At 51.3% G+C, this 24,482-nt stretch overlaps 1 protein-coding gene across 1 annotated transcript; it reads right to left on the bottom strand.

Annotated features, from left to right (window-relative positions):
* Nucleotides 1–63: 63 nt before the first annotated feature.
* Nucleotides 64–23,043, bottom strand: SYNGR3 (synaptogyrin 3). The gene is made up of 4 exons (XM_026859201.1): nucleotides 22,854–23,043; nucleotides 14,540–14,809; nucleotides 8,502–8,644; nucleotides 64–6,576 (listed from the first exon to the last, which is right to left on the bottom strand). The coding sequence occupies exons 1-4, from the start codon at nucleotides 23,041–23,043 to the stop codon at nucleotides 6,367–6,369; spliced, it is 813 nt and encodes a 270-aa protein (XP_026715002.1). The 3' UTR covers nucleotides 64–6,366.
* Nucleotides 23,044–24,482: the final 1,439 nt, after the last annotated feature.

The raw sequence follows: 24,482 nt of genomic DNA, 5'->3' as shown, positions 1-24,482 counted from the left end.
ATTATGAATTGCTGAAATGAACGAAGCAAAAGTGACTTCCCTTATAATACTCTGATTTTTTTAAATTTTTTTTTTTTTTTTGGTGGTATTTCTGTGACCACAAAGATCACAGTAGTCAGGGCTACAAAGGTGCAGAAAAGATGCTACTCACTGGTGAGTAAGACCGTTACAGCTGTGTGTCTGTCAACATTGGGCTGCTCCTACAGCAAAATTCCTGTCTGAAAGCGGAATTAATTCTACTACTTGAAGAATTGGACTGATCTGTGCGATTATTTGAACGTGAGATTTGAAGTTGCCTCTGACCTTTTATGTAACGTGTTCCTTATAAAGAAACATTTTGTAGCACTGCATGTAGAATAACAACAGTAAGGCTTTACTTTCCGTAAAGCACACTTCACAGTAATTTTATTTAATGACTGCCATGTTTCTAACTTCTTGGGTGTATTAACGGTGGTAGCTCCAGCTGACAGCGTACTGGGACATTAAATGCTGCTGATCCCTGAGTGTGTTTCTCTGCAGTGCCTTTACGTGCGTTTCTCCAGTGGTCTGCCCTACCCAGGAGAGTCTGTTCAGACTCTGCGGAGCGTTCACAGCCGCTTCCCCTCCGAAGGGGCTTTGCTGGTGTTGCCCCGCAGCACTCAATCCCCCCTCGGGGGGGTGAGGGGAACCCTAATTGTTTGCAGTGACTCCCCGGCAGCAGCGGTGATGGGATGGAGGGACAAGAGTCCTCCCCTGGCTGGAGTTCAGCGTCTGGTTCTCTCCCATCCTGGCAGACCAGGTTTTGTTATTTTTAACGTGGGAATAAAGCTGACATTTAATTTATGTGAGTTTTAGTGAGAAAACACTGCTTTTATATAAGTATCATTTCTATGGAAATTGAGCTTGGGGTATTACTGACAAGCTAGCCCTTGGCTACAGAACCTTTTCCTTGCCTTACACTTTTTATTTTTGCTTGCTCTCAGGCTGCAAAGTGCTTTTGGTTTCTTTTCAAAGTCATTTAGACTCCTGAATACCTGACCGTGTTGTATTTGGCCCCAGGGCCAGGCTGCCCCCCTCTGAACCAGGGATGAGGGGAAGGATTATTTCCCCACACCAATCCCTGACAGGTACTGAGGCTCCCCTGGTCCCGCTTGGAGTGCAGCAGGCTGAGATTTGATTTGGGTCTGTAATGCCCAGGGGTAGCAAAACGCACGTTCTCTGCAGGAGGATCTTACGTCTTCCCTCGATTTTTCAGTTAATTTCTGTTAGCAGATATGTAGTTCCCAGCAGGCAGGTGCTGCTCTAAGTTTCCTCGAGGCGATAGATCTCTTTTGGCCTGATGCTGCAGTTTCCTTGTTCCTTGTGCTCATCTGATTCAATAAAGTATTACCAAATTTTTTTTCAGGCCGCTTCTATTCATTTTTTAACTCTTTATTGAAAATAAGTTGCAGTTGGTACACAGACACTGAAAATACATAATCACAGATTGTTCTCTCAAAAGATTTTTTTATATATATATAATATATACAAAAGTTGTAAACATTTTTAACATATTTCCGTACACAGCCCACTTTTACCACAATGCACATAAGGTTAGTGACAACTGCAACTCTTTGAAGCGGTCTGCTTATACAGAGGTATCTGCAAAAAAAACTTCCCTTTGCAAACCACATTTGGTATCAGTTTGATATTAAAACTCTTAAAGAATCTGAGGTTTAAATGCGTATTGCAACAAAATCCAGGCAGCTGAACAGGGGTTTCAAGTCAATACAGCAAAGGCTGTTTCTGAGCCTTGGGGGTGGGTGGGAGAGGGGCTCCTGGCCAGGGTGGAACCAGCCCCCTCTGGTCCCCTGACGCATTTTGGGAAAACAAAGGCTGAAGGGAAGTCTGCAAATTTATATATACAGTAGCTTTTATCAAGGGAAATACTAATTACATGAAAGGGAGGGTGGGACTTACTCATGAGCAGCCAGTGACCACAGTTGGATTCATTTGAAGTGACCTGGCTGTGGCGGGCAGAGCAAAGGCAGAGCCAGCTCTGTGCCCTTATTTGGGGGAGGTGGGAGAGAAGAGAGGGGTAGGAATTGCCCCTGGAAGGAGCTGCAGGTCGACAGAAATTGAAAAGAAAAAGCTACGGTTGTCACCGGCTGTTGTAGCATGAACTAAGGGGAAATGTCCTACATGTCAGGCAGAACAGCCAGTGACATCCCAACTGCATGTAGATGTGATTTTGCTTGGCGTGGGGGGGGGGATGGTGCTCAAGCTGTGGGGGCTACAGAAGCGTGTTAACAGAGGGAGACTGTTTACTAAGTCTCAGTTAAGCAAAACTTCCACCTCGCTAATAGCTTAAAATGTTGGGAAAAAGATGCCAATTCTTTGAAATCTTTTAATATGCTTAAAATAAATACACAGAACTCATAATGCGGTTAACTTCAGTGCTGAGACGTGTCTGTGTTGTCACAACTGAACCTCCTGGAGCAAGGTGATTTGGCAGAAAACGCCTCCAGGAAAGGTACAGGATTGTGTGAATTCTATTCTTTGTGCCCAATTTCCGTGCTAACACTACGCAGAAGCTTGTGGCGTGCTACCTGGGAGCAGCACAATCCTGCCCTCGAGCTCGCCGCTGGGCTTCTGAGCTCTGGGGGGAGAACAGGAGCTCTACAAACAGCTTGGGAGGAATTGGGGGGGGCCACAGCATGACCCTGGCACCTGTTTGGGACGTTTGGGCACAAGGAAAAGCTGCGAGTGCTACTGTACCGAACGGACCAGGAGGAAAAAAGTGGGAGAAAGAAGTATGAAGGCTGATGTTACGCATACTTGAACCCCAAATAATAAACTAGTTATTACACCGACGGAGCTAATTCTCTAACCATAAGCCCGTAAGGTTACACGTGGTTACAGCCCACACCTGCACACACTAGTCTGCCTGACGAGTCACGGACACGCCGATGTGATACAACAGTCACGGCACTGCGGACACCGAGCGGCTAGCGGGGACGCTGCGGGGGCTTGCAAAGAGGAGTCTGGGCACGGGGCAGGCATGGGGCCGGCATCTCGCCCTGCCTCTGAGCACGTTTTTCATTCAGCAGGGCCTCGGTGGGTGCTGCTGTGGGGCTGGGGAGCTACGTGGGCCTTTGGCAACGGCCTCGCCGACAAACCAGAAAATGTTTTTTGTCAAGGTGGGCACTCTTTCTAAGGAGTGAGGTGTCATGGTACCACGTTAATTACGGCTTGTCCTGTCCTCCCTGGCTGATGCAGCCTCGGCAAGGCGACTACGTGCATAAACCCACCACTAGTGCCCGGAGAAAAATCCACCAGTTGGGGGCTGCCTGCTTGTATGTGCTGCCTGTCCCTGCCTGCAGTGCCAGCTGCGACCCGACCCCCGTGCTGCCCCACGGGGACGTCCTCACTCTTGCCTATGGGGACTGACCTTGTCGGTGGCAGCAGGAGCAGGGTTAAGCCTCCTTGAGGTGCCTGTTGTGGCTGGACACGTTATTCCTGGCTCTGGTTTAATCAAGGAGCAGCTGTTCTGCCTTCCTGCTGCCAGGAAGCCTCTTGGGCACCCAAGCCCCTTCCTCCTCCTCCTCTCCTGCCCAGCAAAAGGCAGCCAGGTCCTCGCATGCTCACCGTGCCAACTGCAAGTTAATGGTTAAGACTGACTTTTGGGGAGCTGGAAGAAGCTGCTGACCTCAAGAAGAACAACGGTGCCTCGGCCGGGGACTGGAGTCGTGCTGAAGTCGTCCCTGTTTCACCGTTGCTGGTCTGAAGGTCAGTCCGGGGGTGAGAGCGTGAGTGGGGAGTGAGTGAGTGGGGTGTGAGTGGGGTGTGCATCCCCTCTGCATCCCACCACTGGCGGGTGGGAGGGCGGGGAGGAAAGAAAGGCAATGCAGGCCTTGGTGCGTACATTCAGATGTTGTAATATTCAGCATGGTTACACCAGGGGTCAGGACACGTCCCGCAGTCAGACAGAGCTTTAGTTCTTTACGGTTACAAGGAAACTCTGGAACAGTTATATAGTTAGAAAAAATACAATGTACTGAACAAACATTATCTCACATACAATCAATTTAAACATTTAAATTGATTATAATTTTGCTAAAATATTAACACAAGTACTGTTTGTGCTGCTAAAATTTCAGTGTTCCCTCTAAGGAAAATATTGCTACAGTTCTACCGTATCCTGTATTAAAATCCTTTGCTTTTTTTTTTTATTTTTAACCCAGCAAGACTCTAGAAAAATCGCAAGGGTCCCCTAATTAAGTTAGGCTTATACCATACTGGGGTTTGGGTGTCCCTGGCCTGCTTAATGCAAGGATGACTCGCTGCTCAGCAAGCCCTGCTGGCACGAGCCACCAGCAGATGCCCCTGGGCCACCTCTTCCTTGCTCCTTGCATTAGCCAAGCAAGTGACACCTCTGATAGAGCAGCGCAGCATCCTCCTGGCCCTGCTCCTGCCTCCCTCACCACGGGCGTTGGGGCTGAGCACTCCGTTCCCCGCAAGTGTTTGAACCTCAAAGCGGGTGTGCAGGTGCCCCGAGGGAGACACACCTGAGGGGACAGCCCACAGTGGCACCGCATGCGGCCACGTCGTGTGGGGAGGCTGCAGCAGGGCGGGAGAAGTGGCCAAATTGGGAAATGCTGCCTGAAAATTCCCGGCACAGCTCGAGCAGGAGGAGCTCAGTGCCAGCACCTTTGCTGCAAACACACATTTAACCCGGCCTGAATAGAAGGGGAGTCAAGTAATGCACTTTGTCACTGATAATGACTGCTCCTGATGAGATTTGCTGCTTATTAATTAATGCATTTATCTGCAATTCAGCAGCAGAAATGAGCTGTGTTAACGATGACAGAAAACTGCTGGATGTTTTTGCTACAAGGAGAGCCGGGGCAGTCCGGTAACTATTGCTTGTCACGAGGTCAGAAGGCAGCATGCAGCGTTTGCCAGCGTAAGCTGGCAAGGTGAAAGCCCAGCTCGCCGGGAGCCGGGAAAACCGGGGGCTTCTAAGGACGGAGCTCCACCGAGGTGGACGGAAATTCAAGTTTTAGCTCCTCTGCTTAGTCCTTAGTGACAAATAGCTCGGCTCACAGCCACTGCGCAGGCAGACAGGCGGGGAAAGCAGGCAGGTTGCTGACAAGGATCTACTGGATTTTGCACATTTAGTTGTTTTTGACAAGGCAGGAATTCTGCAGCTGAAAATCAAAAGTGAGCCCCTTTCCTGGGCGCTTTTCATTCACTCTCTTCTCCTGCTATTTCCAAACCCAGGGCCATGAGTCCCCACGTGAGGGGCTTCAATGGCCTGTAAAGTCTTTCCAATTCACCATCTGAATTCTCAGTTCTAGAGACCGCGGGGTAAAAAGTACGTTCACACCTGAGGTTCTGCTGCAGCTGATGACAGATGGCGGCTGCTCCCAGTATAAAAATACAAGTTCAATGCCACTCCTAATTGGCTTGGACTTTGAGTTGGAGACACCCACCCCTTTTGTTTTGGCAGCTCTGGGTTTGAGCATGAGTAAGTCGTCAGCGTTGCCAACCACAAATCATTTGTAAATTTGCAAACTTTCCCAGCCCCTTGGTGAAGAAGTGGAACTGCAACGCGCAGCATTTTCTGCTGATGAAAGGCTATTCCTAATTAGCAGCCAACTATTGCTGAACTGGTTTCCAGTTTCAAACAGTAACTTTTGACATCCTCAACCAGAACCCTGCTGAAGCGATGAAGCAATTTGGATATTCAACATAACCCCAACCCCTATGACCCCATGCCGCTTGCATCCTAAGCTACGTTGGAAACACTTGTCTGGATTTTTGTTTTTCTTTTTTTTGTACAGTAAATATATACAAATAAATGTAACACAGACACCACTTATTTCTTTGTGAATTTGGCACTTTCCATGGAACATGTACAGGAAAGCTCTGCAGCGGGAGCAGCACGGGTCCGATGGCCCCAGCACTGCCCACCCACCCTCGCCACCACGAGACCTGATTCTGTGTTAGCTCTGGAAGAACGTGATAAACAGCAACTCCTCAGCTACTGTGTTTTCTAACAGGAAAAGTTGTTCTGGGCTTTCCCAGGTGCTCAGCAGAGCCCAACACCTACTGCCCGGTGTCAAGCCTCAGAGAGGGCATTTTATCATCTTTCGCCACGTGTAGGTGATGTGGTAGCAACCTTCCTTCCTTCTGACTTAGAGGGAACACTGCTTTTATAAAACCCTTGGACAGGTAAGACAAGAACCAATACCACTGTACAGAATTCACTGCACAACTAGCTAATAGTAAGGAACCCAGCACTGACTTGCCACATTAAGGAAATGGGACTGAATACATTTGCAATCAACCGGTTAAGTGTACTGCACCGCAGGACTCGGTCTCTCGGTACGTGGCCCACGCCCCTCAGTACGCTGGCACTTGGTAACCTTTCGGGTTGGTGTCTAAGGTCTCGGTGAAGGGGGGGCTCTGGTAGGTCTCTGTGCTCTCGATGCCGCTGCCGGTGGGGTAGCCGGGATACGCCGCGCTGGGGTCGGCAGCGAACTGGTCGGTGGCAAAGAGCGACATGTCTGTCCCCAGGCGGTATCTCTGCAGCGCCTTCACTGCCAGCACGACCTGCCGCGGGGCGGAGGAAGATTGGGGGGGGATGGCAACGCCCCGGCCAGGACCCCACATCTCCCCAGGACTCCACGTCTCCCGTGACCCCACATCCCCCCAAAACCCCAGGACCCCCCGCACCCTGCATCCCCGCAGGACCCCACATCTTCCCAGGACACCACATATCCCCAAAACTCCACATCCCCCATGATCCCCCATCCCTCAGGACTCCACATCCCCCCAGGACCCCACATCACCCCAGAACCCCAGAACCCCCCAGGACCCTGCATCTCAGGATGCCACATCTCCTCAGGACCCCCCGTCCCCCCAGCTCACTTCAAAGCACTGAGCACTCTGCAGCCCGCCCCGGGCAGCTGCTGGCCCCACTCCCTTCTAGCCAAGAGCTAAACCAACCCCAAATCACAAGCCCTAATGCTAGAGAAGCCATTTCTATGTGACAGGTTGACTCCCAAAGCTCTGCCTGGGGTGGGGATCACACCCTGGGCTCGGAGTCCCTGGCTGCGTGGATTTGGCACCACTGGCACCAATAAACCCATCTGCTGCGGGGAGGGAAAGCTGCCAAGCCCTGAGCCGGCAAAATAGGTCAGTTCTGCTGAGACTCCTTCACCCTCTTCCAGGTTGCCAGTATTGAGGTCGCAAACTGTGGGAAATGCGGGTGGCAGAGCTGCGAGCGCACCACGCTCACTCTTATTTCAGGAAGTTTCATTAACAATTCAATTAGTTTATAAATGACAGGCTTGGGGTGGTGGTGGGGAAAACCACCCACAGACATGGAGAACCCGCTGAGGCTCGTGCTGGTGGGGCTGGTGTTGGTTGTGTACCACATATCGATCCCATGGAGCAGCTGGGTTGTTAATGGGACCAGTGGAGGGGCTACTGGTGTGTCCGCACATCCCAGGCATCCTCTGTGCCAGCGGCAGGGCACTGGGTCCCTGCTGCTGCTGGGACTGGGGGGGAGCATCCCACCCACTGCCCTTCCCCAATGGCTGCACTGAATGGGCAGCCGGAAAACAGGCGGTGGAGAGGAGCTGCGGGGGAGCTGGGATTAAAAGAGATTTATTTGGATAATAATAGAGCAGGGAGCAGTTAAACTGGTGAGTAACTGGAGCCAGGCCTGCTGCTGGGGCGCCTCAGAATGGCTTTTGCCCCAGTTCTTTTAAGGCAATATGGCATTAGTGCACATCTCAGGTGCTCTCTGACCATAAAAAGCTCTTAGAGGGGTGGTGGTGGTGACCCAGGGGCCATCCCTGCTCCTCCACATGCAGCCTCCAGAGCAGGAGCCGCCCGAGCAGCACAGACACCCCCAGGTACATGTGGGGTCCAGCAGCTGCGGACAAGGGGCCCCATGGGTTTCACACAGCCCTGGCAGACATACCTCTGCCACTGTGGGGCCCCGGGGATACACAGAGCCTAAAAGTGGGAGCAAAAAAGGGTTTCTGCAAGACCCTGCCTCCAGGGTGGGCAGCAGAGGAACCAGCCTGGCTTCCCCCGAGGGTGAGCTGATGAGCCCGAGAGCTCCTAGAATCTCTCTGCCATGCCGTGAGACCAGCTCATTGCAGTGATCTGCTGCTGGGGACTCATTTGCTTCCAACCAAGCCTCTCCCGGGGCTCTGACGAGGCCCTGAAATGAGGGCAGCTCATGGCTGGCAACACATTTTCAATGCCAATGCAACTTTCCAGCTGCAGAAGGGGAAGTCTGGAATTCCCCAGTGAGAGGGGAATGAGCTGATGCTTCCTGAGTAAGAAACAACAAGTTTCACCTCTATTTGGAGGGACTGCAGGTTTCCCCAGTACAGCCCCTTATTGCCTACCAGGATTCACTTCTCCAAACCATGATCCCGATTCCTCCTCCCAGCTCAGCATTGAGCTCACAGCAGGTTTCATTTCTCCTCTCCCCACCTTAGCTCTGAAGCTGAACTCACCCAGACAATGATGGAGAAGAAAGAAAAGGTGATTGCTGCCCGGGCAGCGTCTGCTCCTTGCGAAACACCTTTGCTCATCTTCGTCCGTTGCCACTGGTTTGCTAGGAAGCAGAAGGCTACAAACCACAGGAAGGACAAGAAACCTGAAAGAGAACAGAGCTGGTCAGTGCTTTAGCTGCCCACCACCTCCTCAACAAACCCCTTTGTTGATGCACAAACATGCGGTCGTCAAGATTTTGAAATAGCAACTATGATCTTGGGTGCCTCGGCCTGTGTCGTGGCCCAAGCAGAGCTGTTTTAAAGAGGCTGATTCGCAATTGCCAAAAAAACAGGGATAGAAGGAACCTTGAGGGGTCACTCTGTGTGTTGCCTGCCTGAAGTTCAGCTCACTTGCACCTCAGCCTGATCTCAAAACCCTACAGGGACAGCACACCCTCACAGTCTGGGATTTCAGCACGCTTGCAGGCGCTATCTGCTCAGTTCCAGCACTCCAGTGTGTCGAGCCACCGTCCCCTCTGCTGCCTGGACACCACCAGCTCTTAAAGACTTCAGACTGGATACTGCAAACCTCACCCAGGATGAAGCCTGTGCCCCTGGGAGCAGCACCAGGCTGCTTGGCTGACGCAGGAGAAATCTTTACAGTTGTTCTGCGACGGGCTCTGCCTTGGTCCAAGGACACAGCTCAAGAGCTTAAAAAAAGGCAAGGAACAACCACCCAGGAATATGGACATGCTGATATTAACACCTGCTCTGAACACAAGTGACCCTGGGACATCAGTGCATCCCATGAGTGCAGCTCATCGTGCGCCGTGCCCGGGGCAGGGCCGTGGCTGCCCACGGAGCTTCACATGAGAGCGCTCCGCTCATCCCTGCTGCCCTCCTGTTTTCAGACTCTCTGGGCTCTGCAGGATTGAGCAAAAACACTCTGGTGATTATTCCTTCCTGGAACCAAATCTGGTTGAGCAAGATAGGGCTGCAGCTCCCCTAATTCAATCACCAGCCAACAGCACTGCCTGATGCCAAGGAACCAGAAAATAGTCAAGAAGCAAGCCCCAAGCATACAGTATAAGGAGCAGTCATGTTTTCTAGCGCTGGGAAGAGGAGCTGCACAACCTGGAGCCTTCCATGATGCTGTTTTAAGGGTCTCCAGCTTTTCTGAGCATCCCCAGCACAAAGATTCTGGGTGTCAATGCAGGTGTGGACGCCGGGCACTGGCAGGCGCTACCCAGCACCTTCCCAAGGATCGTTAGACATCGGTATGAGCAGCCACACTGCCAGTCCCACGGGCAGCTGGCTGCAAAGCACAGTCTGACTGCAGGGAGAGGAAAGAAGCTCCCTTTATTTCCCTTTGTCTCACCAGTTGTTGCTAAGGATGATATAAAATGCATGTGTGCATCCACATCCAGTGTGAGATTTGCAGGGCTCATCGCACACCTCACCTTTAATTCAGAATTTGCTCCTAAACGCAGTTTAAGAAGACACACTCCTCATCTTCACTTGCATGACTAGGCCTGGGGCTTCTTGGCCAACGATGTTTTCATCAGCCTGGCCATGCTTGAGCCCTTGAACTGCCCTCACAGGAACACAACCTCCAGCCAGAATCATTCAGGCTTTCCTTTTCCAAATTACAGACTAATACAATACCTCCTTTTTGCTGAATACAGCTAATGCCTATCACCAAAACTGTCCCAAATACATTTTCATTTCCCCTTAGAATGACCCCTTGTCACCAGTGTTAAACAAGACCTTTGAGGCTTATTCCTCAAAGGTCATCTTCAGGGACAGAGATACTTTCTAGTTCCCCAGCTCTGTTATAACGGGGTGTCACCAGCAGCTGGCCCCAGTTAGGGGAAGCAGATCTACCCCCCAAAATGTGGATGCAGGAGTAAGAGTGCCCAAGAGACGGCATCAAATGACCAGTATGTGGTGGGTAATAGTCCCCAGTGCAGGAGATGCTCAACCACATCTCCAGATGCTGCAGCACTGCTCCCGGGTATTTGGGGAGCACTGCCCTCCCGTGCTTGAGGAACAAGCCTCAGTTAGGAGTTTCTTGCTCAAAAATGTGCTTTTTTGGAGACAGCAGTGTTCGGAAGCCAAAAAACACAGAGATGAAATGTAAGAGCAACAGGTTAATTCAGAGCTGCGCTGGGGGGAGCAGAGGGATGCTCAGGGACAAGCTCTGGGGCCATGCAGTGCTGACACCATGGGACACGGGGGCTCTCCAACAGGACCAGGCTGTGTTTTATAGGTTTATAGAGGGTGACCTGGTTTGGGAGGATCGTTTCTTTGTTTAACACTCGATCTAGTGCAGTTTGTCCTGGGCAGGACACCCACAGAGCACCAGTCCCAGCTGCAATACGGGGGCTGCCCACTGAGGCCCCATCTGTAGCTGGTGCCTTCAGAGGGTTTTCAAGAGTTAAAATGACATCATGCACATCTCCAAACCTCCACCGGCTGCACTGGGTATTGCAGCTACCACCTTCCTCTGCAACGCCCAGACATTGACCTTCCCAGTGCTAAAACTACTCACTGCTTCTCCAGAAATGTCTAACTGGGGTCACTTCTGCTGCCACCTGCACAGACTTCCTGGAGGTTTTGTGACACAAAGACAAGCTTTTCCCCTCCATATCCAGCCCTGCCTGGATCTCTGAGAAGAAAAAGGATTCCCTTCAGTGCCCTGGGGAAGCGGGAAGGCAGGTACTGCTGCCAACAAGGGAGAGGGGTCAGCCATGGGGAGAATCTCCAGAAACACCAGCCCGGTGTTGTTCCAAGCTTGGAGGACTGACACACGCCTGTGCATGAGATCAGACCTCCCAGGGAGCTCTCTGGGAACTATTTTTGTTTCTGCACCAACGCTTATTTTCATTTGTGGTCATGTTCACCTTCTGCTAGCACTCCTTCGAGATGAGACTTCACACCCGACAACATGAATCAGAGGTGCAGGATTGCAGGTGACTCCCCTCGCCCCGGGTACCTCACGGAGAACACGGCTCTGCCCTCACCCAGCACCCACACAGTCCCGGTCCCATGTGTATTCGCAACATCAGGTGTAACTGGGTGTTTTGGAGGTGTCTTGTTACTCACGAATTTTAAAACCCCAAGAATTGGGCTGAGCTGCCCAATTGTGCCAGCATGTGCCAGCCTCAGCTCTGGCTGAAAACAGGCACAGTAGCAGCTCTGCACCCTCCAACACCTTGGGGAAAAGGAGGATGCTGAAGAGCACCACAAGAGCCTGTAGATAATTATCGTTTTAGGATCTGCAGACAACAGAGGGCAAACACCAGGAAAGATGTGTTACAGCCATAATTACAGCCTGGTCCCAAGCAAGTGCGTGTCTACAAGAGCAGCTGTAAGAGCAGATGGAAGAGAAAACCGCAAATGCCGTTTACACAGCGTGGTGGCCCTGCCTGCACCCCTGCCTGCGCCCCTGCCTGTGCCCCAGCACTACCTCCCAGCCAGCTCGGTGGCTCTGAGCTGCCACTGATCCGATGCACAAGTCCTCTTTCCTTCAAGCAAAAGAAAGTGGGGGTTAATGCTTTCATTAACTCCCCCCACAGCCTCCATAGACAGCAACTGCCAGTTGACATCTGCTTCGCTGCCAGCCGGCACCAGGCTCCTGGGTGACCTGGGCAAAGGGCCAGAAACAATCCGATTTTCCCACCCCTCCCAACTGCCTGGTTTGCAATGCTCCCTCGTACCCCAGCATGTTCCTCAGCCTGTTCTTTCCCAGATGCATTATCAGCTTTTATATCAAGCAATAATGCAGAGATCACATATGGAGGGAAAGGATGAAACAGTTGCAAGGAAGCAGGAGGAAATCAAGCATCCCATCCTTGGTGGGGTGGGAATAGGAAGGGGAGAGAGTGAGAGGGTCCCACAGGGGAAGTCTCCAGGGATTATTAACGTGGATATAGTTAAACAAGGCAGATTACACGGGTCAACTCTGCCTCTGGGCAGACTGGGTGCCCAAGGCTGCCGGGAGCAGCACAGAGGGGTACGGCGGGCTGCGATCTCTGCAGCTGCGGAGGCTTCACAAGACCCTGCACTTCATCTCTGCTGCAGGATCTGCTCGTATCGACACTTCTTTGGGGAGCAACTGACTGCCAGGCATTGCCATGTGAGTGGGTGTATGGGCTGTGGCAGTTGGGCTGCAAGAAAGGTTTGGGGCAGTCGTAATTTTAGAAAAGTGAAGGCACAGCAATAGGAATGGGATAAGATACCCTCACCAATTCCTTCGGCCAGAGCCCAGGGACATGCACCCTCCGCTGGGAGCCAACAGGGCAACTGAACATCAGCAGTGCCACACCAAACCCAGGCTTGGAATGGGAAAAACAGCACTGGGTGGAGACGTGTTCATCTGTGACTGTGGACTTTGTTACAAGAGCCCCTGGATGTTTTTATCAGCACCAAGCTGGATTGCAGCACAGCATTTGCTTGGGTGCCCTGTGGGATGTGGTTCATGAAGTGGGAAAGCGGGGACTGTAAGAGAGCAGCAAGAAAGTTCAGGAGTTCCTGGAGGGGAGATGAACCAGGCAGTGAACAGAAGCAATGCCAGGCTGGAGGGGAGCTGGGATCTCTCTTTGCAGACCTCAAGAGGTGACAGTGTCAGTCACAGACTCGCACCCACATGATCTGCATATAAGTGATTTGTTTTACCAGCAAGAAAGCAGCTTGCCTGTTTTCTACCAAGAAGAAATGGCCTGAGGGAGCAGGATGTCTGCCCCGACACAGCCTGAAGGCACAACGAGCACACTCCTGGAGCCAGGGTGATCCCAGGGTAATAAAACGTCACCGCTGGCAGCACAGCTGTGTTGGGTGGATGTACCAGCGCAGACCTCTGGTGCAGCGCTGCAGCCTGTCCCCAGGGCTGAGCGCAACCTCTGCACAGCAGAGGCTCTGCAGGGCACAACCTGACTTCCCCAGCTCGCTGCTGAAGGCCGTGAACACGCCTGTGATGCATGACGAGAGCAAAACAGAAATGAGGCAGAGATTGAGAGTGGTGCCACTTCCCACAGGCCTGGCAGGGGAGAGGATGGCTGTTACGAGGTGGAAGCGGGGAGGATCGCAGCCTCGCACCACGACACGCAGCATCAGCCAGAAGATGGATGTGATGTTCCTCTTCTGCCTGAATCTAAGGGTTCAGGCACCGAGCCCCACAGAAGGGGCTGTAAATATCATCTAATGAGGGCTGGATGCTGGTACTCTAGCACCATGGGAATAAGCTTTCCAGCAAGGAGAGAAAACATCCTTAAAAACAAGCGAGTGCAGGGAGACGATGACAGATGTTTTCATTTGGAACCAAAGAGCCATCAGTGATGTTTGTGCTGGATAAATCACCTTCAGACTTTGCTTACCCAAGAGCCTGGAGACGGAGAACATCAGCTGTGGGCTCAGCCAGGCAGCTCTCACAGCAGCCAAGCAGGGGATGGCCTCTCCCAGTCAAGGCATCCTGCCCACTCGTGTTCGCACGGATCAGCCCAGGTCAAGGGGCTCAAAATGGTGCAGAAGATCCGTGCCAGCCCTTGGGAGCCCCAGACCCACCTCACAGCACAGCTCCAGGGGCAACAGGGGAATACAGTGGTGTGTGGAAGCGTGTTTCTGCTTTGTTCCAAAACACACATGCACAAAGTGAAAACAGACCCACATGTGTCGGATGAAACAGCATTTGCTTGAGCCAAAAACAGGAGATGTGGGAGGGTAAAACGCCCCATCTGGTCTGTGAGATGTGACCCTCAAGCCTCAATTTTCTGGGTGGCTTCACCGAACCCAGCTCAGCGAACGTCTCTGGTTGCAGAAGTGACACAGACGAGAGGGACACCCTCCTGTCCCCAAGTCACCACACACCGGCTTCCTCACTGCTGCCTTGGAGCTGATGGCTGGATGGCACAACCCACCTGCCACCCCCATTCTCCCCACCCGAGGCACGCAAGTTGTGCCACACCACAGGAGGAGAGGGGAAGACTCAAGCATGGAGCTGCTGGGACCTGCCCACAGAGCCAGCATTGTCCTTTGCAAGCACAGCAAAGCCAGAGACGTACCTGAAAAGCCGAGGTCCAGCAGGACGGCCCGTTTGCGGTCCTTCACACTGCTGATCTGCTGGAAGTAGAGGTCCACGACAAAGAAGAAGATACAGCCAAAGAAGGCAATGATGCCAATGGCAATGCCGTAGCTGCAGGCACTCTCATTCTCATTGAAGATACAGAGCAACTCAGGGTCATCACTGCCCTTGTTCACGTAGCACTCGTTCACGATGGAGCCAAACACCACAATGGAGAAGATCTGCAGGAGGAAGGAGAAAACATAACTTGCTGCTGTTTACATTTAACTGTTTTCCAACAGCAACATAATTGGATTCAATCCTGTCTTTGACTCCATGGCAACATGGCATTTGTGAGACAGATCCCGGCTCTCGCCTGGTTGGTGGCCCCAAGCAATGGGCTCGTGGATGGTACCTAGATCCTCCTCACAGCCTGTCTGCCTTTCAGTGGCTTGGTTTGCAGAGTATTTTAAGAGATGTTATTCTCCAGTCAGGCTAGGGAGGGAAAGAATAAATAGATGAGCCAGGTCTCTGCACAGTCTTTCTGCTCGTGCTGCTCTCCGCTGTCAGGCTGTGCTCGATAAACCCCCTTGTGTCACTGCAGAGCGGGGAGAAATGAAGTTAGAGAGGATAATTGAGTTGCTGAGCAGGCTGACCCAGGGAAGGACTGGATGCCTGGTGGAGGGGGACGGGACACGGCAGTGTGGGGAGGTAGGGAGCAGCTCACCTGGGCGCAGGGCAATTTTTCACCTGGCTTAGCAGGGGTTGAAGGATGCAGCATCTGCATCCATTATCCAGTGACCTGGCCCTTAGAGGGATAAAAGGGCAGGGGGGCTGCTGATGGCTGCCCAGGTCCCATTGCTGGGACCTGAGGAGGTTTCCTGTCCCTGAAGGCGGGGAAGGAGCTGGATGGCAGCACGTAGCAGCTGCCTAAATTAATACCATTCACAATGCTGCATGCTAAAGTAATTCCCTTATCCCTCTGACACCAAAAGCAGCAAGTGGAAACCACGGGACCAGCTGCATTACAATTGGCTCTGGAACCTGCTCCATTAGAGCCTAGAAAGTGCTGCACAAGCCGCTGTTTGGATTTCAAGGCTGCAAGCAGGGAGGGAAGCGAGGTGTGCAGACACCCCTCCATCAAGCTGTGAACCTCTGATCTCGTCCCTTGCTGCCAGCATGGGCTCCCCACATCCCTGCACGCCCCCCGCCCCGCCAGCTCGCAGGACACAGCTGGAGGCTGTGTATGCAGGCAAAGATAAGAGGCTTCTCCAGCACACCCCAGCGTGGCGGCTGCCCGGGAGCAGCTGGAGTCTCGGGGTATGGTGCAGGTCCTGTTCTGGACACCCCGCTACATCTTCTGCAGTAACAGCACAAGGCGAAGTGCCCGAGACCAAGATAGGCAACAGACAGAGGTGGCAGCCGAAGAGCCACATGATAAACCACAGCTGGTGGCTTTGCAAAGTGACCTGTGTCTCACGCTGATCCCCAGCCGTGGGCCACCTCCTACAGCCCTGTGCTCCCCAAGACACAGCATTAGCAGAGCTGGGTGAAACGGAGCAGAAGTTGCTATGAGAAACCATTCAGAAAGCTCTAACCACTCTTTAACATAGTATTGTGATAAGACATTTTCTCCCAAGCACTGGCCAAATGCCTCACTCCTTTCTGCTCCAAAGGATTTCATTCGGATTTCTATCCTTCAAACTCCTTTCAGTGCTGGGGTGAAACTGGGCCAGAGATTCTGCCTGAACCTACTTACCAATGCAAGTGTTCCATTAACAAACACGTCTCAGATTGTCTCCACTAAGTCTCCTCCAAATTGGAGAACAAAGAAATGGATCTGTGAAGCACTGAGCTACTAAAATGTGAAGGCATCAGTGAGGGATTTTTTTTTCTCTGTAGGGTGTCATCTGAAGCAAATGATGAGCAGAAGCAGAGTCTCTGGAGTACATCCTCCCTCAGGTGTGTAGGAGCTCCTGCAAGTAGCAACCCCAGCACCCCCCGCCTGGGACTTTGCCACCAGCTTCTCATGCTGATATCTGCAAGCACAGGATGGACGAGTAGGTTGCACCACGCTCGCTCCCACCTCCAGAAGCCCGCCAGCAGGACAACTACGGGCAGGGCTCATCTTTAAACCCTCTTAGCCAGGAGCTCTCCTAGCGACAGCAGACTCTTATGGCTTCTAGCACTTAAAATTCAGGCCATCAAAACACAGCTCCACGCTGGCTCCTTCCCCCCCATGGCTTAGTCAAGAGGACCATCATCTCCATCCCAGCAGAGGCGAGGACACATCCCTATCTATATGACAGGCATCAGGAGTGGGTTTCTGCCCAGGAAACGCTCCTCAGTCTCAGGAACTAGCCCGTTCTTGAAGGACACCCTCCTAGAAATGCGGGTCCTGTCCGTCATCCACCCCCAGCTCAGCTCAGCTCTGAGCACCAGCCACAAGCTTAACAGCAACCTGAGTGACCCGCTTGACTCTGCAACCTCTTCCTCACTTGGCGCCGTGCTAACGGAGCGCTCAGCTGTCACACCGCGACCGGCACATCATCATCATGCAAAGAACAAGAGGGCTGCATTGTAAGAAAGAAACAACAACAAACAGTAATAATAATTTTCCCAGTGCTTTGGCAGCAGCTGTAATATCAGCAGTTGTAAAAGTCTGTTCATAAATAATGCAAAATTGTTATTTACCATCAGAAATAACAGCAGCATTTATAAAACAGGCCCTGCAAGAAATAATGTGATTCTGGAAAACATGAATAATTGAGAACTTCTGATTCCATGGGATTATTTCTCCGGCAGGCCATTGAACTCATACTCCGCTTCTCTGATACGTGTTTTACTTAATCCTCCCAGGATTAACAACCTGGGCTACTTTTCTGTGTTTTCAGGTGCCATTTTCAGGGGGTGAGGGAGGGCTCCCATAAATACGATTAAGGAGGTTACAGGGCAGGGTGTCTGGCTGCCTGCACACAGGTTTGCACACCTGGGATGACCAGGGAGTGCTTCTGGATGGCCACAGATGGAAAAAAAAAAAAAAAAAGATGTTTCACCACTTAACTTCAAACTCCAGAGCGTTTTGTGAAACACAGCATTCTTCTTGCTGCCTGAGACCCCCTCGATGCAGCCAACATGGGACACGCGGCTTTTTCTCGGGAGGCCAAAATAGTAATGAAGTGCAAGCACACACATTTGATAGATTCACTCCAAACATCAGCGCTGGCTGAAATACTCCTGTCAAAACACGCTTTTCAGTCAAAACAAGTCTTTCCATGTTAAAAAAAAAAAAAAAAATGGTGCTGGTAAAACATTTTAATGAGAATAGATTTGGCGTTGTCTTTCTAAGGATAGATGAAAAACCAAACTTGAGAAAATGTGGGTAGATGGGGGAAAATAAAACCCCTACTATTTTTTAAAAGTTCATGCAAAACAAGCGCCATTTTCCAATCACCTCTACAAACCGCATTTGCTCAAACTTACAACTTACATCAGAGACTTGAAAGCCAAAATACAAGGTCAGATTTTCCACTGTGAGTGGGATTTTACAGGTCTGAGCAAGGCTGCGTGAATCCTGCTCTCTAGAGGTGCTCCTCCGACTCCCACCTCCTCCTGCCCGTCAGGTCGGTCCCCAACACCGCAGTCCCTGTGACCGGGCATGGCAGTGACAGCAGCCGGGGCCCAGTGCCAAGGCCTCTAGCACGCATCCATATCCCAGCCACCCTTCTAATGGGGCTCTTCCACATCTCACGGGCATTGTGAAGGAGCCTGAGCATTCACAGGATGCTTCGTTTTCCCGCTAAACAACCCAACACAACATGCAACACATTTTGCTCTCGCTGGGTGAACCAGTGCAAGACCTAGTAAGAAAACTGGATTATCTCCAGCCACCCCAGTATGAAATCACATCCCGCCTGCCAAAGCTTTCACAGAAATCTGCTTGCAGCTCGGGGTCTCCTGGCCAGCAGCCTGGCGTGCGGGTTGCCCAGCCTGGTGTCAGAGAGTGGCTGGGAGCCCCCGGCAGCCCCAGCAGCACAAAGCATTCCTGCTCCTCTCCACATTCAGCTGCAGGGAGGGATGGGAAGGAGAGCTGTCTTCTCCTTTCCATGAAGACTTGCACTTCAGCCACACAAAGGAGCTACTGTGCCTCAGTCACACACTGGGAGGGAGAACAACGCCCATCAGGGAGATGCACCAAGTGCTTGGACCCACAAGGACGCAGCTCAGCTGCTCATGCAAGTGCAAAAGGAGCTCGTGTTGCACCACACCAGAGAGAAGCCAGGGAGCTCACTTCTTAATGAAAGCCAACTGCCCAGTTTCCCGCAGTTTACAGCTTGCTTCTGAGCGAGAGGGGCCACCTCGCCAGGCCAACGAGCATTTCTCTAACACTGGACAAAGGGACAGGTCTCAGCAGTGATCGGTGACAGGGTCTGAGTACACAGGCCACAACGGACTCTGGAAAATGGCTGGTGCAAAGCCGAAAACAGAGGGGTTTTGAGTATCACCCTAAAAACCTGAGAGAGCACCCTCAGGATGCTGCTTACCCAAGGCTGGAGGCTGCATCTGGGCAGGAGCCTGCAGCTCCACAGTTGGCTTTCGTATCCAAAGTACCGGACGCAGCTGCACATCTCACCCACCTTCCTTGCTTGCTGCCCACCTCCCATTTTCCCCACTCGCCCTATTTTCAGCAAGACCTCTTGCCTTGCCCTCTTTGGCAATGGCTGTTAAGTGCAGGGGACCGTGACTGAGTGGCCGGTGCCCCGCGCTGGCAGATGCCCTGGAGGGGCTGTGCTGGAGGGGCTAGAAGGTGATGGCACACAGTGGGCAGGCTGCCGGCAGCATGGACACGCGGGCAGCCCTACAGCAGGAGACTGAGTAAAATCTCATTCTTTCCCAAAAAAATGCGAAGAGGGAGCCTGAGAGGGCAGGTTTCTTGCTCAGGCGCTCATGCCAGGGCTGCTGGACCTGCAGCTGCCATGAGTCCCTCGCAGGAACCCAGGGGACTGGGGCTGTCTGTGTGCCCCGCCATGAAGACACTATTTTAAGTGTGCATAAAGCTGGGAGACTTGTGGCTGCCTTCTCTGCACCAGATTTTTACCATCTGGAAGAAGGTGGCTGGCCAGGCTGCCTGGCTCAGTTCTGTAATTATACTTCGCAGATCTGCACCCCCTCCTGGGGCTTGAGATGGCTGGACCCCAGGACATGCACATTTTTTGTCCACGTTGCTTTCAGCCTTCTGGAGCCCAGGCACCTAAAATGTGCTTCAGGAGACCTCATGGTCTGAGCACAGCCATCACAAGGAAACAAAAAGCAAATAACGCAAGACAGCACAAGCTGAAAGCTTCACTGTGTGAACTGTCAGCCATTTTAAGGTGAGATGTTTCCACTGCTGATACGCTGTACTTGGATTTGGGACCTATAAAAAACATTACCAGAAGGTGTGGGGTTGTAGGAGACTGCAAAACCTTGTTTTGATTACACAGGCAAGCAACCATTAATGTCAACATCAAGGAAATTTAATGCATGAAGAAAAATAAGCCACTGTTGATTTGCTCTGCTGTAGCTCACAATCAATGGTGTTGGGCACAAACGGCACATACAGGGAGCTGGTACCAATGTCTGGGTGAGTCTTTGCCCCTCTAACACGAGCATCAGTGAGGCTGGTGCCACCCTGCTTGGCACCCTCCCATCCTCAAGCCACCACCCAGCAAGCGAAGGATGGACCACCAAATGAGAAGGGAAAACAACTAAGGTCAAATCAGCACAGGCCAAATCCTGCCTAGCACTGAGCGTTTTCAAAAGCCCCCGTTAAGCCCTTGTCTTGAGTCACACCTTGTGCAGATACTCCGCTCAAGGATGAGTTAGACCCTTGGCAGAGGGCCAGCCTCCTTCAACACCCACCAAGCTCAAATTCTGGGGGAATTGGGTCCTGGGTCCCTCTCCAGTTTATCTTTACAGTTGTCAGTCATGGGGAAGTTTCCAGTACAGATCTGCATAATTTATTGGAGGGTGTGAAGACTAAAGAACTACTTTAAGCACTGCCAGATCTCCCACAAGGACTGTGGATACGACCACAAAGGAAAGACCTGACGCAGTCTCTGGCACAGAAAGAGGCGGTATGATGTTGGCCATAATAGGTTTATGGACATGTCTACCAGGCTAATCAGCTTGGGAAGGATGCATATTGATGACCACATGACCGTTTTTTACTGAATTACTTTTTCTAGTGTGGCAAGAGATGCTGGCTGAAACACAGTGCCCATTCAAAGTTCCTAATCTAGTAATGCAATCTGAGCACATGGCAAGCCAGCAGTGTTTTGAACCAGGGATGACATTTAGCAGTGTTTTAAGCTCAGATGTAGAAAAACTTATGCATAATTCCATTATAAAAAATGTTAAAGTTCTGCCTTTAATCTACAGCCCACAGAAAGAGAGAATTAAGACGGAAATCTGGTGACCCTACTGAAAAGCAGCCAAGACCAGACAAAGTCCAGAGCAGCTAAGATCATGATAATGATTCTTATCATCACTGCAGGCTCCTTAAGTGCCAGAGCAGCCTTGCAGCTCTTCTCTGAAAGCCCCAAGTGCTCAAGAGTCAATGAAACCCCTGAAGGCCATGGAAGCTCTTCAGCTCTTGCAGCACCAGGGCTCCCACCTCATATTTCTCACTGATGTCTCCCAGGGTGGGCTCGGTGCTTGGCACGCCAAGTAGCCACCTCCATCTGTTTCTGCAGGATGCCTGGAGCATGTCTGCTCCAGCAAGGGAGCTTTCCAGGCTCCAACTCCAAGCCTTTACAAGAGCTGTGTGTTGTAGCCCTGCAAACCCAAACATACACCCCACAGCACCACAGACCAGCACTCCTGCAGCTTCACCCTGGGTGTGAAACCCCACAGAAATGCTCTGTCCTGAGGGTCCAGGGTAGTAACAACCCTGGAGCCATATTCTTCTTTGTTGGCTGCCTGGCTCTTCTGCTTGAGCTTGTTTTATGCAATAAAAATAAACATACCTTTTCCTATGAGTACAAATATTGTCCTTTCCATCCCTCTGGAGAAACAAAACAAATCTGGACCAAGACGGAAAGGGCACATGCTCCTTCCCTTCTAGAACCACTACCTATTTCTGGGACATCAAACCACCCCCTGACACACCCCTTACCAAAGTCACAACTCAGCACAGCGTATTTGCCTTGCTGAAAGACAATGAGCTGCTATATTATGGACTAAGACCCATATCAGTGCAAAGCCAAGCACATAAAGGCTTTGCTGGATCTGAGCCGAAGTAACCTCTGGTCATAAAAGTTCCCTACCTCAGTATCAAAGGCCACAGGGACTGCCACTTTGCTGTCATGACTCTGCCAATAATCAGATTTGGCTGCCCTAGTTCAGTCTCTTAATAGAGGTTTTGTTCTTAAAAGCATAAGATTATTGCAAGGAAAACCCAAACAAAGTATCAGGCCTAATGAGATAAAATACTGCACAGGGAAAGCTCACTCCAGTGACCCAAGTGATGAACTACAGATTCATTCAACTTTAAGGAACAAGAGATAATGGCAGCAGATTAGGTCAGGCAGCTGCTGACGTGCCAGTTGCAGGCAAGGTTGCCCAGCTGTGCAGGTCATGCAGGTAAGAAACAGGGGGGTCATAGGAGCAAGAAACAACCATTTGAAGGAATATACTTCAGTATTCCTCTATGCTGTAGCAAAATAGGGACCTGATCTCCTGCTGAGTTCCATGGAAGCAGAGGGAATGCCTGGGTGGGTGGAAGGAAGCAAAACTGGCCTTTCAAGCAAGCTGCACTGGTGGGTCTGGGCACCCTGCTTTTACTGTTGCTCTTACTGAAATTCACAGGAATTACTGAAAATATTTTCCAGAACTGCTTTTTAAAAGTCAAACCTAAACCTATGTTAAATGAACAGAGCCCCAGCAAAGCTGCGTAGCCACTTGAAAGTCTAGCTGGTGCTGGCAGTCACAGAGAAAGGAACTCACGATTCTGCAGGCATCCGTCGTGAATATCGAGTTTGGTTTGCTGTGCAAAAAATGTCTCAAAAGGAAACCACAAGAATGATCACATCTTCATCTGACAAACTGCATCAGACGGAGGGGGAAGAGATGAATGAGGAACTGTTAAATGGTTCTTTCCAGCTTTTGATTTTACAGCTCAAGCCAGGAGTGTTTTTTTCCCTTCAGATACTCAGAATTACTATATCTGTCAGGGAGATATTGCTGTGTGAGGTAGAATCAGGAATCCCCTTTCACCACCACTGACATTTGGGGATTTCTACATTGAAGTCACCATTCACCTGTCAGTCCCTTACATGTTAGCCAGCACAAGGTCTGAACCCCCCACCCTGAAGCAGCTACCGGAGTCACAAAACAGAGCTGGATGCTCCTTTGGTGGTAGCTGGTAGCTGGTAGAACTCCAGCAATGGCCATCAGCCAGGTCGGCACCGAGTCACTCGCGTGAGACACATGAGGCTGGCCCTGAGCCTCATGGTGTTTCTCCATCACCCATACTCCTACCCAGACCAGCACAGCTCAGGGAGCTCCCTCCTCACAAAATTAATTTAACATCATATGCACAGGGGTTACACCTCTGAGATCTGATCCAACTGCACAGGTTAAACACGTTTAAAAAGATGCAACAACAAAGCACAGGAAGGAAAAACCACATGAAGAAAGCCCACCCCAACACCTAAACTCAGTCATCCTCAAAGCCTCAGTCAGGGGCTTTCTGAATAACCATCCACGGCTGTTATGTGCAGCCACAGGCAGCTCATCCTCCCCATGATGGCAGGCAGGAAGCCTGATAAGGTTTCTGTTTGTTTTGTGTATGGGGGAGCATCACGGCGGGGTGTTGGTTGGTGCCACCTGGCCGCCGGCACGGTGCGACAAGGAGCAGATGCCGCCACATGGCACGGCACTGCCATGCTCTCCCGGGGCAGCAATTACAAGTGTCAGGGCAGAACAGAAAGGCAGCAGAGACCTCGCAGGCAAACCCTTTTGGCTGCCTCCTCTGTCCAAGCTCTCCATCTTGACATGGGTCCCGTCTGGCAAGAGCAGCAAAGCAACCGCTCAGGAGGAGCCTGGGCACATGCTGATTTACAAAACCTGCAAGAAATAGTGATGGCCATGCAGGCAGGTGGGAAGGAAACCTCCACACATCCCTCACCTGACTGCGGTCCCTACCTACACTGGAAAGGAGCCATAAATGCTGAACAGGTTTAAGACACAGATAACTGGACTGGAACAGCTGAGTGAAGGCCAGTCTGGGCTCTGAACCCCCAAGCTGGAGCAGCAAGGGAGAAGGGTTCCCAACAGATCTGCCAGTCAGTGTGAGACCTGGGGAAAGTGGTCCAAAGGGCTTTTAACGTGAGCTTCCACAGCCTGATCCTCAGCCCACTGAAAACAGCAAAAACACTTCCTGTGACTTCAGTGGGCTTTGGAGACGACTCCAAATATTGCAAACAGTTCTGCTTGGGACAGCACAGTGTGTATCTTACATCTGTCCATGCCAGTGCCCCCTGCACTTGTTTAGAGTTAAGTTGATGCATTTCTGTAGTTATAAGCACTTGGTTTTCACAGATTTCCTGTGAACACAGAACCATTAAATGAGTGACTTCTCCATTGAATAAACCAGCCAACAAATACATGCATGAATATTTTCTAAGCTGAGATGTTTATTTCATCTCTATATTCCATAACCTGTCCCTGTTTCCCAGCAGCATCCATTCTCCTTCTGTATGACAAGGATGGCGAGCTCTCTGGGTGCGTGGTGGCAGATTTATTTTACAAGGAGCCTAACTCATCCTCTGTGGGTCAACCAGCAATTTGTCTAACCATGCCCAAAATCAACACCACTGCCAACAGTTTACCATTGCCACTCGAGGAGGATCTAAGCGGATCCAAACCAAGTTTTCCGGACTGAGGTAATGCTTCTAGGAAAT

Source organism: Athene cunicularia (assembly GCF_003259725.1).
Source record: "Athene cunicularia isolate RWA chromosome 14 unlocalized genomic scaffold, athCun1 chr14_part1, whole genome shotgun sequence".
Lineage (NCBI taxonomy): Eukaryota > Metazoa > Chordata > Aves > Strigiformes > Strigidae > Athene > Athene cunicularia.
Note: the sequence above shows the minus strand (reverse complement) of the source record. Positions and strands in the feature narration are given on the sequence as shown.

What these genes read in the sequence shown, in the direction of transcription:
- SYNGR3 (XM_026859201.1), bottom strand. Translation starts at nt 23,043, where the DNA reads ATGGAGAAACACCATGAGGCTCAGGGCCAGCCTCATGTGTCTCACGCG. An exon ending in GCTGGACCTCGGCTTTTCAG is followed by an intron (nt 8,645 to 14,539) that starts GTACGTCTCTGG and finishes GTTCTCTTTCAG; the next exon opens with GTTTCTTGTCCTTCCTGTGG. An exon ending in TCTTCTCCATCATTGTCTGG is followed by an intron (nt 6,577 to 8,501) that starts GTGAGTTCAGCT and finishes GCCCCGCGGCAG; the next exon opens with GTCGTGCTGGCAGTGAAGGC.